At 34.2% G+C, this 17,780-nt stretch overlaps 2 protein-coding genes across 4 annotated transcripts in view; one reads left to right on the forward strand and one right to left on the reverse strand.

Annotated features, from left to right (window-relative positions):
• The window catches only part of capn5b (calpain 5b), a 72,014-nt gene extending 61,285 nt beyond the window's left edge, over positions 1 to 10,729 (forward strand). Inside the window, exons 8-14 of one of the 2 annotated variants that reach the window (XR_015520292.1) lie at positions 2,260 to 2,455; positions 2,569 to 2,691; positions 3,227 to 3,423; positions 3,501 to 3,622; positions 7,334 to 7,470; positions 7,631 to 9,509; positions 9,735 to 9,961. Coding sequence is in view for 1 of the 2 variants with exons in the window: in XM_087301227.1 (XP_087157353.1) it covers positions 2,260 to 2,455; positions 2,569 to 2,691; positions 3,227 to 3,423; positions 3,501 to 3,622; positions 7,334 to 7,470; positions 7,631 to 7,813 (958 nt within the window). In the remaining variant the exon portion in view is untranslated. Of the gene's footprint in view, positions 1 to 2,259; positions 2,456 to 2,568; positions 2,692 to 3,226; positions 3,424 to 3,500; positions 3,623 to 7,333; positions 7,471 to 7,630 lie in introns of both variants that reach the window. The other variant, XM_087301227.1, reaches the window with a different exon arrangement.
• Positions 1 to 17,780, reverse strand: part of LOC147838831 (odorant receptor 131-2-like) — a 1,093,102-nt gene that overhangs the window by 645,523 nt on the left and 429,799 nt on the right. The gene's annotated exons all lie outside the window — the stretch shown is intronic.

A 17,780-nucleotide genomic window follows, 5' to 3' on the forward strand; every position in this document is an offset into this window, starting at 1 on the left:
TTATATTATGTTATGTTATGTTATGTTATGTTATATTATATTATATTATGTTATGTTATGTTATGTTATGTTATATTATATTATATTATATTATATTATTTTATATTATATTATATTATACTGACACAATAAATGAAACTCATTTACTTTACAATGGGGTTCCATTTTTTAATGTTAGTTAATGTATTTCATTAATTTACTAACACTCACAAACAATACAAATATATTTATTTCAGTATTTATTAATCCTTTGTAGCATTAGTTAATGGACATTAAGTTGTTAATTGTTAGGTCACATTAACTCACTAATTTTAACACATTACAAGTAACATGAGTTATTGTGTGTAATAATATTACTTTGCTAGGTAATGAGTAAAATAACGCATTACTTTAAAAATTAAGTAATAATGTTTGAGTTACTCTTTTAAAAAAATGTAACACAAGTTAATTTTTTTTTCAATTAATTAACTTTTAAAAAGTAAATTAGTGAAATAGAATTGAGATGAAAAAATGCGTTCATCATTTTGAACTCTAAGACAAAAAGCACAAAAGCATCAAACGCATTGCTTTAAACTATTATTAGTCTCTATATATAGAGCTCTTGGGACAGGAGTTCTCAGAAGATAACATTAGTAGTTTTAGATTTTTTTAAGGCAAATAAAGATGTACACTGAAAATATGTAAAGTTGATTCCTTGGATTTACTAATTTGTTATGTTAAGTGGTTGTAAACAATTTATTTGGGCTAAATTTAACTAAACAAATTAGGTTGAATATTATCAAATTTAATGTGCTTGTTTAAATTCAACACAAATAAATTGCTTTCAGTGTAGGTTATACAGTGTGTTGTAAATTGCTGAGCTACTCTATTTAAAAAAGAAAAAACACCTTCAAGTTCTGAAAGAGACCAAACCTCAGCCAGGTAAGAAAAAACACCTCATGCAAAAGTAACTCAAAAGTAACATAATGCATTGCTTACCATAAAAGTAACTGAGTAATGTTACTTTTTAGAAGAGTAATTCAATATTGTAATGTATTACATTTTTTGAAGTTATTTTCCTTAACTATGGATTTTAATAATGCATTAGTACATGTTGGACTATGATTAATAAATGGTGTACAGGATTGTTCATACTGTACCTAACATTAACTAATGAAACCATATTGTAAAGCATGACCAATATCACATATTCTTACAATCATCCATTTTTTTTACAACATTAAACATTTTTTACAGTTGTCAGTCAAGAAATATACCATTGTGAATGTTAATGCATTAATGTTAATTTGAAACACCCTGTAATGACAACTATTTTATCTGTACTGTATATGCAGAAATTAACATGAATCTATTTTAATAAAGTAAATGTGTATAGGATATTAAAGAGCTCTTATTATGGGTTTTTGAAAATTACCATCTATGCAGTGTGTAACACAGCTCTAAGTGAATGGAAACATCCAGCTGAGGTTTAAATCTGAAAATCTGAACTGTTTAAAACTAGTGAATTTTCTGAGTCGACTCAGAATCAGATTAATTATTCGTCCTTTATTCGTTTCCCTAAACGGGTCGACGTCGATAAAGGACATTGGAAAATTAAAAATTTAATTTGGAAAATTATAGTTTGCAAAATATGTATTTAATTGTGTTGTAACTTGTAATCGCTTTGCATGGCTTGAAACACTTATCTAATATAGATCAGTGCTTGTAATGTATCTCTCAGGTTAAATCTGTATGGGGCTATTCACATATTACGTTCAAAACCTTGCTAAAAATGTGTTTCTCTCCATGTCTCGCTAAACTCAGTCGACCAATCACAACAGACTGGGTCATTGGGCCAATCAATACAGATAAGCTTCGGGATTAGCTTCAGGTTTGGGAACAAATAAATCGCTAAACAAACCATATGGAACTCATTGGGATAATTAGGTAAAAATAAATGCATATTATAAGACAATGAAAGTGTTTTTTGAACTTGCATGCATATCAGCAGGTTGTTGGAGACCTGCAAAACCAAAATATGACCTTTTATAATGCAATTGAGGGGCTCCTAAAATTGTTCAGAAAGTGTTTAAATTAGGAAAATAACTTAAGAGTGTCTTGAATCCATTTGATATATTACCCTTTTGTTCCTTACAAACCTTTCAAAATCAGGTTTTATTAGAATTTTTTAAGGAACCATGTGTAGGTTTTATAGACTGCATCTAATGAACAACTAAATTCACCTATTACCAAACATCTGGCTATGAACTGCACCACCAGGATGAACTTTGAGGATTTCTGTCACTACTTCACGGACCTGATCCTGTGTCGACTCATCAACACGTCCTACTTAAGCATACATAAGACCTGGGAAGAGGAGGTGATGAGGGGCTTGTGGCTTCACCGAGATGAACCGCTCCGCAACCGTGCCGGAGGCTGCATTAACCACAAAACCACATTTCTGCAAAACCCACAGGTCGGTCAGTGATTCTGTGCGCATCTGCCTTGTCAAATGCAATTGTTGTCCTGGAGGCATTTAAAGCTCTGGGGCTTCACTGGAATGAGTTTAACATGTGTTTCTGTCCACAGTATGTTTTTGATGTGAGAAAAGTGGAAGATGAGGTGCTGATCTGCCTGCAGCAAAAGGAACGCAGAGCTACTCCAAAGGAGGGCAAAGGAGAGAATCTGGCCATTGGATTTGATATCCATAGGGTACAGAATTACATGCACACGGAAATATCATATTACAAAGCTTCACATTTGAATGCTAAAATATGTATGGTATAGAATTGTATGACATCTTGTTTCTGATATAGAATAAAATGTACTTATGATTTTTCATTTAAGACTTATTTCTTTAGAATGAACTTACAAATGCAAAATATAAACAACTTACAAATCAGAATGAATTAATTTAGATTCATAATCTCTGAGAAAAAAGTAAGAATTTGAGTTTATGAAGTCAAAATTATGAGAGAGCCTATATACACTTAGTTTAATTCTTTTAAACTCCAAATTGCATGAAAATAAAATCCAGATAACTCAGGATGTAACCTCAGAATTGTGAGAGAGCCTATAAACTCACAATTCTGAGAAAAATAGTCATAATCTTTGAGATATAAACTCAGCATTTAAAAGTCACAATTGTGTCAATGAGATATGCAGTCTCAACTTGCATTATCGAGTCTGCATCCAGATACTATTGAATTTTTGCCCTATTTTGACCAAGCCTCTTTGGTACCACCAGGTGGAGTTGAACAGAAAGTACAGAATGCACTCGGCGCAGCAGAAGGTCGCAGGGTCCATCTACATCAACTCTCGCTGCGTTTTCCTCCGGAAAGAGCTAAAGGAGGGCCGTTACGTCATCATCCCCACAACATTTGACCCCGGTCAGCAAGGAGAGTTCCTGCTCAGAGTCTTCACTGATGTGCCTTCAGACTGCAAGTAATAATAAAAACACGTTAGGCATGCTGGGTGCTTCGTTCGAAAGGCTGACCTTATTCCTGACTTTATTTCCTTAGAGAATTAACTCTGGACGAGCCTCCACAGACATGCTGGACTGGGATGTGTGGATACCCTCAGCTGGTCACACAGGTGCATGTGTTAAGTGCCGAGGGCCTGCAGGGCCAAGACGCTAATGGAGGTATGAATAGTATTTCTGGTAACAATAAAGGCCCACTAAAGGAATTTTGCATATTTACTATAATATTTTTTTCTTTTGGAGAAAGTCTTTGTATATAAAATTAGCCCCCTTAAGCAATATTTATTTTTTCAATTATCTACAGTACAAACCAAATAAAATAAAATAATAATAAAAAAGGAATGCAATAATTTACAAATCTCATAAACTTATATTTTATTTACAAAAGAATATAGATAACATATCAAATGTTGAAAGTGGGGCGTCATGGTGGCGCAGTGAGTAGCACGATCACCTCACAGCAAGAAGCTTGCTGATTCGAGCCTCAGCTAAGTCAGTTGGCATTTCTGTGTGGAGTTTGCATGTTCTCTCCATGTTCGCATGGTTGTGCTCCGGTTTCCCCCACAAATCCAAAGACGTGTGTTATAGGTGAATTAGGTAAGCTAAATTGTCCGTAGTGTATATGTGTGAATGAAAGTGTATGGATGTTTCCCAGTGATGAGTTGCAGTTGGAAGGGCATCCACTGCGTAAAATATATACTGGATAAGTTAGTGGTTCATCCCGCTGTGGCGACCCTAGATTATTAAATGACTAAGTAAAAAAAAAAAAAAGGAATAAATGATTGATGAAAGTGATAAAATTAAAAAATTTCGGGACAAATGTTGGCTCATTTTTGATTTCAAGACAGCTACGCATTCCAAAAAAGTTGGGACAGGTATCAATAACAGGCTAGAAAAGTCAAATGTACATTGGAACAGCTGGAGGAGGATGACCAGTTTGCCCAATGTGGTGCAAAAAATAGTAGAGCAATATCAGAAAGAAGTTTCTCATCGAAAAATTGCAAAGAGTTTTAAGTTATCACCATCTACAGTGCATAATATCATCCAAAGATTCAGAGATTCTGGAACCATCTCTGTGCAAAAGGGTCATGGCTGGAGAACCATACTGGATGCCCGTGATCTTCAAGCTCTAAGACTGCACTGCATCACAAACAGGAATGCTACTATAAATGGAAATCACAATATAGGCTCAGGTGTACTTCCAGAAAACATTGTCGTTGAACACAATCCACCGTGCCATTTTCACAGTCCACCATGCAGGCGTTTTCTCTGGTCCAAGGCTCATTTAAAATGGACTGTGGCAAATTGAAAAATGTTCTGGGGTCAGACAAAACAAAATTTAAAGTTCTTTTTAGAAAACTGGGATGCCATGTCATCCCGACTATAAAGAGGACAAGGACAACCTAAGTTGTTATCGGCGCTCAGTTCAGAAGCTGTTGAAGTTTAGGACTTCCGCCTCAACAATTTGTACAGTGTCTCAACTATTTTGGAATCGGGTTTGTATAATGATTTGCCTAATTGTTCAACTACTAACTGATTTGCCTGCCAAATCAGTTCGTAGTTGTACATGACAATGTACAATTAGGCAAATCATTGTACTACTAACTTGCCTAGTTACCCTTATTAGCCTAGTTAAGTCTTTGACTTAAAGCTGAATACCAGTATCTTGAAAAATCTCTAGTAAAATATTATGTAGTTAACATGGCAAAGATAAAAGAAATCAGTTTTTAGAAATTAGTTATTAATAGTATGATATTTAGAAATTTGTTGAAAAAAATCTTCTTTTCATTAAAAAGAAATTAGGGAAATATATACAGGGGGGCTAATAATTCAGAGTTCAGCTGTATACAGTGTGAGTCAAAGAAAAGACAAGCTATTTTTGTGTCTATAACAAGTTAAATTTAAAGGAGTGATCTTTAATGCACACTGTTCAAATGTAAGTGAGGTGAATATTTAGACAGTTAGAGCAATAAAACATCAAAATAGGGGTGAAAAACATCCCTTTGTTGTTCAGTGTAAAATAAATGTACAGTATGTGTATGTTTGTATATGTGTATATGTGTAAAATTGAACAACAATTATTCTAAATTGTGCAGTATTTTAAATGATTAAAAAATGTTTGCTGACAAATGTGTAAACACTAGCTCTTTAAAGATGCAGCAAATTATAAAAAAAGATTTTGGGGGCTGTTTATATGTCATCAAATTATTATTGTTTAAAATATGTATGACAAGATTTTTTAGTTTATAAACTGTTGATACACTAAATTTAGATTTTAGCTTGTGTCTTCTGTAAATTATGATCAAAAATGTCTGAAAGTTGTTATTATTTACTTTATTTTTAGAAAATTCTTTTTTGATCCACATATTGTATTAGTGTATGTACCATAAAATAAATATCTAAATATATTAAATAAATGAAAAAACTTGGATTCCATTGATACCAATGTATTTATAACTGCTCATACTGTATATTCATAGATTGTTCTCATAGATTTTCCCTTGAAACCAGTGCTACAGGCTAATCTGTAGTCACGTTGTAAGGATAGTTCACCCAAAAATGTGACTATTTTTGTCACAGTTGGATACAGTAAATTATTTATGGGTGACTTACTCCTTTAAGAAAAATTCAGAGAGTCAGAGTTCAGACTCTTAATCTGTCTGAAGCTTTTACATATGGAAATCTCTTTTGACCGCACACAGAGCTGCACTGCTTGATCTCCCACAAGACTCACTCTGACTTTTGCACACGAGGTAATGACTTTTAGTTGCTGTAAGTGTCTGTCTCGTTTTGCCTTATAGAAATGTGAGCGTTTTATATGTTTAATGTGGATTGTTCCTTAATCTGCAACATTACTGTCTCTTGTTTACTTTTATTGTTGTGCTTAATAGCGAAAAAAGCTTTGGCTTTGCCATCAAAATTTATTTTGTTTTGTGTTCAAAGAAAACTGAACATGATTTTTGTCCTGTTTTTTACTAATGTCAATTTTTTAATTTATTACATATTTAAATTAATAGAATTGATTGTTAATTGTTATTAACTGATAATTGATTCTGGATTTAGATATTGGTCTTGTGCTTTCATCAAATAGAGATACAAATGATTAATTTCCAGAACATACTCATTCACTGCTCCTTGCTGGTGGAAATATTCAGAAAAAACATCAGTTCTACATTTTGCTAAAAGGTCTTTCTCTGCACTTTTACTGTTCCTTTATACATATTTATTTTAGCTTATATAATTCTCTGGAAATATCCAGGTGGGCTCCACATGGGCAACAAACTTAATAAGCACAATCAATGCCATATAAGGCCCTAAGTGGGCCCTATGTGGGCAACCCCGGATGGGCCCCATGCGGCCCCAAGTAGGAAACACACTTAACATGGGCAACATGCAACCTATTAAAATAGGTTAAACATGGGTAGACCATATACCATATAGAGCCCCAGGTGGGTATGCCAAATGGCAAATCCAGATGGGCCCCAGGGAGGCTCCACATGGGGAAAGCACTCAATATGTGCAACACACAAGGGTCCTACTTGGGTTAAACACATAGGTTAAACAAGGAAAAACACAGTCGATGCCATATAGGTTGCTTGTGTGGGTGACAAGTAGGTGATCAGTAAATGGCTTCAGAGTTGGTAAACACATTTGGGCCTCACATGGGCCACGCCAGTGTAGCGCCACATGGGCAAACCCCTTCATAGTGGGTAAAATGTTAGAAAGGATTGAAATTTGCAGTTTAGCTTGCTGCTTGTGGTGCAGATTTGCGTCTTGTTAAAGGTCATAATTAGGAAAACATTGGGAAATAGTATAATAGTATAATATTTTGTCATATGTAGTGTTTTGCTGACTCATGACTCTTTTTCTCAGCCTCTGACCCGTATGTGATCATCACCTGTGAGGGGGAGAAGGTCCGCTCTCCTGTGCACAAGGACACGCGCTGCCCTAATTTTGACATCAAGGGAATATTCTACCGCAAAAAGCCAAAGGAAGGCATTCACATCGAGGTGAGTTGGAAGTATGTAATTACATCTCTTCCTCCTTCAGTCCTTCTCATCAACTGCTACAGATCTCCTTCCCTGTGCTGCTCTGTTCCTCTCACATTATTTCTGCTTCTCTTCTCTTATTTCCCACTTAACCCTTCCAACTGCTCCGTGACCCACTCAGATCTACAATAAGAATGTGATTGTTGACACCTTCCTGGGTCAGGTGACCCTCTTTAGTGACCCAAATGATCGCCAAGAGCAGCACACGGTCTACCTTAAAGACAAGGGCAGTCGGCAGGACAACAACCTTCCAGGGACGCTGACTGTGCGTGTGATCACCTGCACCACTTTAACCAACATCTGATCAGAATCCAAACACCTGCATCCCACTGTTTCACACTCTCTGCTTGGGTTCCTCATTCACCCACAATGCCTTTAGCCCTTATAGTTTACTACAGTAAAGGGATGGTTCACCTAAACAATGACAGTTCTGTCATTATTTACTCACTGTCATGTCATTCTAAACCCTCTTGTTTTCATGGATCAAAAAAATTAAGATGAACATTCATAGCTGGTATTGAGTACATATCAAGCTTGAGTACATATTGAGTACATATTTGATCAAGCTTCTCAGCAGGTACTGACCATGCCAATAAAGCATAATACAATTTTGTCAATTAAGCACAGTATATCACATTTGTTTTGAATCTATATAATATCTTCAGTGAAAAACAGACTGAAATTTACATTTTCATCCAAAGATGCGAATTAGGCTTAAGCTCAAAACAAAATATCATGTCCCATCGTACATATCACATCTGTTAAAACCAAATCACATGACTTTTTTTGATGCACATGCTAGAATGTGTTCAGTAAATGTGTTTCCATCAACGTTTTTGCTAATTTTTTATGCGCATTTTCAAACTTTATGCGCATCTTCTGATTGTGTGCGATGGTTCAAAATGTGCATAATAATAGGTGGATGGGAACATAGCTATTTTTATTGAGTGGTAATCATGTTGACTGGATTGAATGACTGATTTGAACTTGATTCTTTTTCTTGACAGTGAACCATTTGATCTGATTCACACATCAGTTCTCGAGGTCTCACTCAATTTCTATTGATCCTTGACTCATTGATCCATTTTCCAGTGGTTCTCTATTTAATGCTGTGACCTCATGAAACAGCATATGTGTTTTTAACATGACATTGAGTGCTTTATTTCCGGGTGAACTATACTTTCAATCCCCATCATTCATGATCATATATTGCAATGAAGGGCTATGCATTGTGTTTGCATGAGCAGCTGAAGTGATCAAGATCCTTGAGGAGTCTGAGGCGCATGATCAGCCATGTCTCGTCTCCCAGATCTGAGTTTCAGCCCAGCCCTGGCAAATCATTCAAAACCAGTTTTCCTCTTGTCTCTCTTTCCATCCCTTTTGTCCTCCACGCATTCAGTCATGACATATTCAGTCAGTGTCAACAGCTGTGCCCGTCCACACAGCTTGATCTTTAGCGAGACCCGATCGGCTCTCATTTGACTGGAAGATTTCAGTGGCCGGTGGGGCACAGCGGGCACCTCTTTGGATCCTCCGGGTCATGTAGCTTAGCAACAGAAGTCTGGAATAGAATACCGGAGCATGAAGATAAGTTCTGCTCTTACCAGTGGACACGTGCTATCAAAAGCCCACCTGGAGGATCTGCCATGCCACTTTCTGCCTGAAAAAAATGGATGGGCATTACCAGTATGCCAGGGTGGTTTGATAAACATTTTACCATTATCTTGAATGTGAGTGTGTGTGTGTTTGTGCATGTTTGGGTGACCAGATAGCCCTGATTTGATGAGCCATGTCCCACATATTTGTGAATAATTGATCTTCTGCTTTAGTAAAAATGTCATTAATATGATTTTTTAATGCTTTTTCTAGCATTAGAAACCCGCTGTGTGACTGTAACAAAAATACTGTTTTATGCACCCTGTTGCCAATATTTTTTAATATAAGAGTTTTTAATTTTTTTACATTTTTTTTATTTTGACTTTTACTTTAACTTTATTTTTGCTACACTCTTAGAAATAAAGGTATAAGAGCTGTCACTGGGATGGTACCTTTTTAAAAGCTACACATTTGTACCTAAAGGGTTCCTAATAATACATCAAGGGTACATATTAGTACCTAAAAAGTACAAAAGTGTTCCTCTTAAAATGTTTAGGTACAAATGTAAGGTTTTGAGGTACCATCTAAGGACAAATGTTTATCTTTTGAAAAGGTACCTACCACCCCAGTGACAGCTCTTGTACCTTTATTTCTGAGAGGGTATGTGCCCTTTTAACACTGTCGTTATTGACTTTAGTAGCTTTTAACATGTACAACCTAAAATCAAAACCAAACATACAAAATAATAATAAAATCTATACAAACATATAAGTAAATGCATGTACTTACACATAAAATATAAAGGTACATCATATAACAACAACGGTATATCAATGGCAGGTGATACAAGTTATACAAAGAAAAAAAAGTTTCAGCTTCCTTCAGGAAACCTACAAAGGGATCCCTAATTTTGAAAAACATTTCAGGTTTTCCCTTGACTATTTAAGTAAAATTTTCTATAGCCAAATATAAGATAATTCCTGCAACCATTGACCAGAATGCAGGCTTTCTGTATTTTTTCTAAAACGAGCTGTTATAAGTTTAGCATATAAACAGAAAGTTAACAGTTTCTTGTCTGAACTAGTAAAAGTGCTTGTAACAGGAACAAATATTTAGAATACACATTTTTTGACATTTGGGTATATCCTGTTTTAATGCTCTGGACAAAAAGTTTAGAATTTTCTCCTAAAAATTCATCCAAATATCCTGGTTATGTCCCCGAATAGAGAACAGAGACTTGTGTCTGGTAACAGACAATGGGAGTACACCAGTCTCCCATGCAGGGGAATGAGACTTTCATAAACAGTGATATAAAGTTCCTTACTCTTTTGCTATGTGCTTTTAGTAATTGTGTCGTTCTTTTTTATATTTCTGCTATTATTATTTCAATTCTAGTTATTTGTAATTTTAGTAATTGTTTTTCAATTATTTCCAAGGCAGCATTTGTCATCTCATGTTGAGATGAAAACGTATTACTGAATAACTCTCAACTGTTTTTATTTTTTATTAATTGATATTTATTTATTATTGCCTTATTTTTATAATCTTTAAATTCTTCCACAGTGTGAAGGCAAAAATGGTGCTTGCTTGCAGATTTTAACATTTTGTTTCAAAAATGTTGCACAAAAATTTCAAACATTAGGTCACAGGCTAGCGTTTATAATGTTGTTATGATTTAAAAGTTGACCCAGAGATCCAAACATTTTAATTTAATTTAATTTAATTTAATTTAATTTAATTTAATTTTAAAAAAATTAATTAATTTTTTTATTTTATTCATTTATATATTTTTTTATTTTGCTTTATCCAGCATACGCAATTATAATTAAGCAACATTTGAAAAAAAAAAATGGCTTCCATTTAAAATTTTCATGGAAATCATGAAATCATTGAGAAATAAAAAGGCTTAATGTTAACTTAAGATGTTTGACTTAAGATGTAGGGTAACAAAAAGATATTTTAATTTCTTTTAAAAATCTTACAAATGTATTTTCTGTTATTTTAGACATTTTTTAATTAAAAATGAAACAAAACCAAAATGTGCTTTTTCTAAATATCCCAGTTTTATTATCATGGTTGTCTGGTCTCCCTGGTATGTGTGTGTGTGTGCATGTTCGTTTATGTGTGTATCTGTGAGAGAGATCTGTTGGCCATCAAACTCAACCTAAGGACCGTTAAAAGGTTATGCATGTTTAAATCAAAGGGAAAAAAACTTTACCAGTGCTAGCGGTGCTCAAAGGATGAAGAGCAGGCCTTTGGACCCACACATATCTCTGGGTTTACCTCACTCTTACTCTGAGGATCGCCGCGTAAAACAAGGATTTGTCTGTGTCTTATTGACTCTTTAGTCAGACTCCTGCCAAACAGCATGTGCCATTGTTTGAGATGCGCAAGAACTGCTGCACGATTGCATTAACAGACATTCTGTACTTAAGAGAAGATCTTCTTTCGTTTCTTTTTTTTTGTTCCTGGACTTCTCTTGACAGACACTTGGTGACTATCATCACCAGCTTTGTGTCCTTTCCAATGGCTAGGTGTGCTGTTCCACCAGAGACTGCTACAGGACTCTTTGTGCACTACAACATCTTGTTTATGCTTCATGCCAAGATTTCAGTCACTATAAGTGAGTTTTGGAAAACTGACAAAAAGTCCACATCAGTCTTTTATCATGGTTTGATATGTTTTAGCATCTTCTTACGTGTCTGTTTTATTGTTTGAATGTCAGCCACACTAAAAGTAAAAGTAATAATATGTAAGCATCCTTACTTGAGAAGCTGCATAACATATTAAGAACTTTTTTATTATTATTCTTTTATTAAAATACTTTTTAGCTTTAGAAAGTTGTACTAGAATTGACATCCGGGGTCTAATTTATGAAACTGCGTAGAAACCTTCCTAAAAGTAACTGTAGGCCAGAATGAATTTTTAAGCTACATTGCTGCTTAGCATAATTGAGTACACGCCATTGAATTTTTTTTAATCAATTTTTCAGTATATATAGGCAATGTATTTTGTTGCATTTAAACAAAACAGATTTAAAAAAACAGATATATTTATTAAAATAGTATTTTAGTCACCAAACATGTTTAAAAATTGAAAGATAAAACAATTAAATTCAAGCAAAATATTGAAAAAAAAACTACAAAATTTCAACCAAATGTTTCAATTTTTTTATTCTCTTGGTTTTTAATCTTTTTTTTTTTTTATTATTATTATTTCTCTAAAACATATAAATTTGGGTGTACAAGTTATCAGGACCGTTATCAGAAGCTATTTTGTTAGATATGCTCCAGATTTGGCTTCGGTACAGACTAATCTAATGTATATCCACAAATATAATATTGTATAGCTTCCTATTAAAAATAGGAATTTAAAAGATAGATTTGTGAGGGGTGTACTCATATATGCTGAACACTGTATTAATTAATCATTATGGCTTGTATGCTAATTTAAAGTGGTTCAATTAAGTCAATATTTAAGTTAAATGTGTTTACTTTCTCCTTTTCAAGTTTATTCACATCTTCTTGCATGGAAGTTTTCTCCTCAGTTTTGTGCGTACTCCACATTTATGAGATTTATGAGACCCCTGGTGTTTTTTATTTATTTATTAATATTTCATAACAATAAATAAATTAAAATAAAAATGCATATTACATTTTTTTAAATTACAAAGATATTAGATGGCATGAATCTTGCTAACTATAACTGTCCTGATATTTTGACTTATAAGTTTATTTCACTATATTCCAATTAAATACTAATCATGCAAACTATATATTGTAGGAAAGGTTTAGGTAATCTGAATACATATTTTTTAGGGTTTTTTTCTTATGTTGGTAGAGTAAAATATTTACGATCACGATTTAAACCCTGGGACCATTTGCGGTTAAATTTTGAAACTATAATATTCTATAGTCTAAACATAAAACATACATTTTTAGTTTCCATATCTGGATAACAGTCTTTTATTAATTTTCCACAAGAGTACTCGTTGGAGTTATAAAGCATTACTTTGCTACAGAAATCTAGATGTAAAAACAAACTATTTTTTGAGGTTAAATTAAAATAAAATACTACCAAACTGCCATTACCACTTTAGAATTTGATGTCTACTTTACAAATATTGTCAAAGTATGAAAAAATAGGGTTCATATTTCTCAAAACATACACAAGGGTGCCTTCATACGGTCACCAATGGAACCTGAATTTCAACTGGTGGTCATGTTTGGTACTGCGGCTAAACAAAATCTTACTGAAAGCTCATTTTATTTATATACTATTTTTTTTAGCTTCATAAATTTAAAGACACATACAATTTATTTTATTTTATTTTATTTTTTTAATTTTACAGCTACAGTCTGACATCTGTCTTCTTTAAGTGTCAGTAATCATCAATGTTTATGTAAGCTGAACATGCCGTTGACTTCTAAATAAACAATATCCACAATAAGTTAACGAAAAATCTATATATTTTTAAATAAATATTCATTTAAAAGTACTCTTGATATCTTATGCAGTTTTACATTTTAAGCATGTTGATGTATTTACATTAGACAAGACAAAAATAGCGATGTGCTGAGCTGAAAATGAATTCCATCATACCTTATATTTGCTATTTTATAGATCTATTCTGCAGTCATTGCTGTTTATTCATTATTGCCACCTAAGTGTTATTTGTTTTTAATAATCCTTCAATTCTTCCACAAAGTGAAGGCCAAATGGTACATGAACAACCAAGAGCCTGTTTGCAGTTTTTAACATTTTGTGTCAAAAAATAATGTAGCATAAGAATCTAAAACATTAGGTTATGATGACTACTGTTTATAATTTTGTAATGTTTCTAAACCAAGCGAGTATTGACACTCAAACCTAGATGAGCAAGAATAGAAGAGAAAAACAGCGTTATATACTGTACCAAGTTTTAACAAAGCAGTGCCAATCAGACTAACAATGTTGAATGACAGGAGCACGCCTAAGCCCAGCAGATTAGCCCTTGACCAAATGTGGCACATCCAAGAAGAAATGATTTTATTCAGGACTGAATGAAGCATTTTTTTCTTTAGCTCCATTACATTTTAGTTTTATACAACCAAATTGAATCCCCAACAATAGCCCAGTCATTCTTTTACATCATTTGTGCCTCCACAGGCCAGATTTAGACGGGTAAACAAGGGATTTAGAAAGGAATTTTTTTTGTCTATGAATGGCTTTACTTATCTCCATTTTAACCAGACTGAATTAGATAATAGAAAGGGGTTTGTACTGTTTTTAGGGCATTGATGGTTCCACGAATAACCCTTTCAATTGCGCAAATGTATTTTAAAGTGTTTAAAAATAGTTTGAAAAGCTCATTAAAAATAAGGTTCTTTTGGGAACACTTCCCAAGAAAAAGAAACGCTTTTGAAAGCTTTTTTAAGTGTATTGATTGGTATCTCAAATTTTTTGAATGAATGTGAATTTTTCATTTCTTTATTACCCTGAAGTCTAACACTGTGGCACTATTGCTCTGTTTGTTTGAGCAATCTGACCAGCAATATTGGCTTAAATCAATAGGCTGACTTTAGGGGCGTGGCTATCTCTTTGTCTGGCCAATAGTGAGTGCGGGACGTGTTCTGTGCATTTTTGTGTTCAGAAACTTATACCTTTTAATAAATAGCCTTAAATCTAGTCAGTTTGCTGTTGAACACAACAAACCTTGCATTCTTCTTTTATGTTATTTCATCCAAAGCATAAATCTGTCAATTTTCTGTTTTATTGAGAATTCTGTGAAAGATGCCAATGTGCCAGTACAGTTGGAGCCATATGCATTTTGTGTCTTTTTTCTTTCTTTATTGTTTTGCCAAATAACACACAGCTATGGAAAAAATGTAAAGATCAAGTGAATAATGATCAGTTTCTCTGGATTCAATAGGTATGGGTTTGAGTTAAATGATGGAATTGTTCTGTAAAATTCAGAGAAAATTTGTTAAAAAATATTGACAGGTAATATTTTATTTTTATTTGAGGCATCAGGGTGGCACAGTAGGCAGCACAATTGCCTCACAGCAAGGTTGCTGGTTTGAGCCTTGGCTGGATCAGTTGGCAATTATGTGTGGAGTTTGCATGTCCTCCCCGTGTTCGTGTGGGTTTCCCCCAGGTGCTCTGGTTTGCCCCATTAGTCCAAAGACATGCGGTAGATGTGAATTGAATAAGCTAAATAAGGTAAATTGATCAGAATAAGATTTTTAAAATTGCTATGATTGAAAATCTGTAATTTCTCCAAATATTTAATTCTTAAACTTCATTGTCTTAAACTGAATATAAAAATGTCTGAAAAGGTAAATCAGTGTTTCTCAACCGGAGGACCACAAGCTCTGCACATTCTCCATGTCTCCTTAACCAAACACACCTGATTCAGATCATTAGCTCATTAGCAGAGACTGAAAGACCTGTAATGGGTGTGACAGAAAAAGGAGACATCCAAAACATGCAGTGTTGGTGGTCCTACAGGAACATGGTTGAGAAACATTGACATAAGTGACAAAATTTTTAGTTAAAAATATGAAGAAATGTTATTAGTAGTTTACAAAATACATTTTGCACCAATTCTGTATTGACTTTAGGTTTGATGTTATCACACCGGGGAAGGCAGCGGCGCAGTAGGTTGTGCTGTCGCCTCACAGCGAGAAGGTCGCTAGGTCGCTGGTTCGAACCTCGGCTCAGTTGCTGTTTCTGAGTGGAGTTTGCATGTTCTCCTTGCCTTTGCGTGGGTTTCTACCTGGTGCTCCGGTTTCCCCCACAGTCCAAAGACATGCGGTACAGGTGAATTGGGTAGGCTAAATTGTCCGTAGTGTATGAGTGTGTGTGTGAATGTGTGTGTAGATGTTTCCCAGAGATGGGTTGCGGCTGGAAGGGCATCCGCTGCGTAAAAACTTGCTGAATAAGTTGCTGGTTCATTCCGCTGTGGCGACCCCGGATTAATAAAGGGACTAAGCCGACAAGAAAAGTCGTTATCGTAGTTGTGAATGTTATCACACCTGTATAAATAAATATTAACATTTTACTCAAACCCATACCCAATACATTTAATAAATCAAAATGATAAAATTCAGGTAGCCTCTTCATTTTTTCATAGACGGATGTGTCCATTGGCAAATAATTATGAACTTTTGAAGTTCAAATGCCTTTCAGTGTCAATTGTGTGTGTTTGTTTGTTTGTTCAGTTTTCCGTTGAATTCTCCTCAACCCTGGCCATGCAATAGAACAAGGTCCTGGTTCACTCAGATAGTTGTGCATGCTTCAGATCAAATAGAGGAACGTTTGCCATGTCGTGTGAAGTGGATCTGGATGCTGCTTCCGTGATCTTACACTGCATGTGGGTTCGTGTTTGTTTACAAACCAGATTTTTACACAGTATGACTTTATAAAGTAACACGGCACACACTGTTTCTGCAGCTTATGCAATGCGTCCATGATGGAGACAAACATTTGCAGAGGATTTCCATTTTCACTCTCAACATGAGACTTTAAATTGCTTATAATAATCACATGGCAAATTGAAATCCTCTGAAGCGCTGGCATTGTTTGGAGTGTTTCTGCTGGCTGTTTTTTTTTTTGTGATGTTTGTGGCTCTGCTGCATGTACTTTGGCTGAGTGAACCTCTTTTCTTTACCACACGCCGTCATGCCATGTTGGACTTTCTCTATAGGCATCTTGATAGAGTACAGCCTTAAAAACCAGTGAATGCTTGTGGAGCGAGTGAATCTTATCGCTCTGTCATTTTTTTGACATGGGTCAGACGTCCAGAGAATGAGCTTGTGATACTCTTGTATTTTTTCTGCTGATGTTGAACTTGAAACTGACGTACACATACATATATATCTATATATACATAAACAGAAATCTACAGAATATCTTCTTGCATGGTATCATTCTATGAAGCATAGCTGAGATATTATCTTTATAACAAGTATCTTTTATCAGCATTTTATACTCCTTTGTTTACTGTTTTATATCTAGCCATTGAATCTTGTGTTCAGAAAAAGAAAAGAAAAACGAGCAGACACTGACATATATATGATATATTTACTGATTGTAGGGTTTTCTGTATTTTATCTCTGTTTAAATGTGTTTTATTTTTGCGTGTGAGTCTCTCCTGGGTTACACTGTGGTTATTTGATAAACTTATTTGAAGTACCTTTTTTTCTTTTGTATTTTGTCAACTTGTGGCATGACTTTCAAATAAAAAAGAAAAAAAAAACTTTCAGGAGTTTTTCATTGAGCTAATTTTGGCATACAAGGATTTTCAAAAATGCATTTTCTGTATTTTCTTACTTCACTTATGCTGCACTATTTCACTTCCGTTTTATATGCACACATACTATTTTGACATGGCACCATGTAGGTGAGTAAACAGATGTTTAAATACTCTTTCAAATTTGTATTTCATTTTATTGTTGTGTTTGTTTTCATTTGTTTGGTTTGTTATGTTTTGATGGCTACATAAAAGAGGAAACTGATATATACTTTTATAACACTATTGTTTTTTGTGTTTTGTTTTGTTTGTTTTGGTTGTTTTGTTTGTTTGTATTGTTTTGTTTTGTGTTGTTTGATTTGTTTAGTTTAGTTTAGTTTTGTTTTTTTTTGTGTGTTTTGTTTTGTGTTTTGTTTGATTTGTTTTGTGTGTGTGTTTTGTT

The sequence above is a fragment of the Danio rerio genome, chromosome 21 (genome assembly GCF_052040795.2).
Source record: "Danio rerio strain M-AB ecotype USA chromosome 21, GRCz13ab, whole genome shotgun sequence".
Taxonomy (NCBI): domain Eukaryota; kingdom Metazoa; phylum Chordata; class Actinopteri; order Cypriniformes; family Danionidae; genus Danio; species Danio rerio.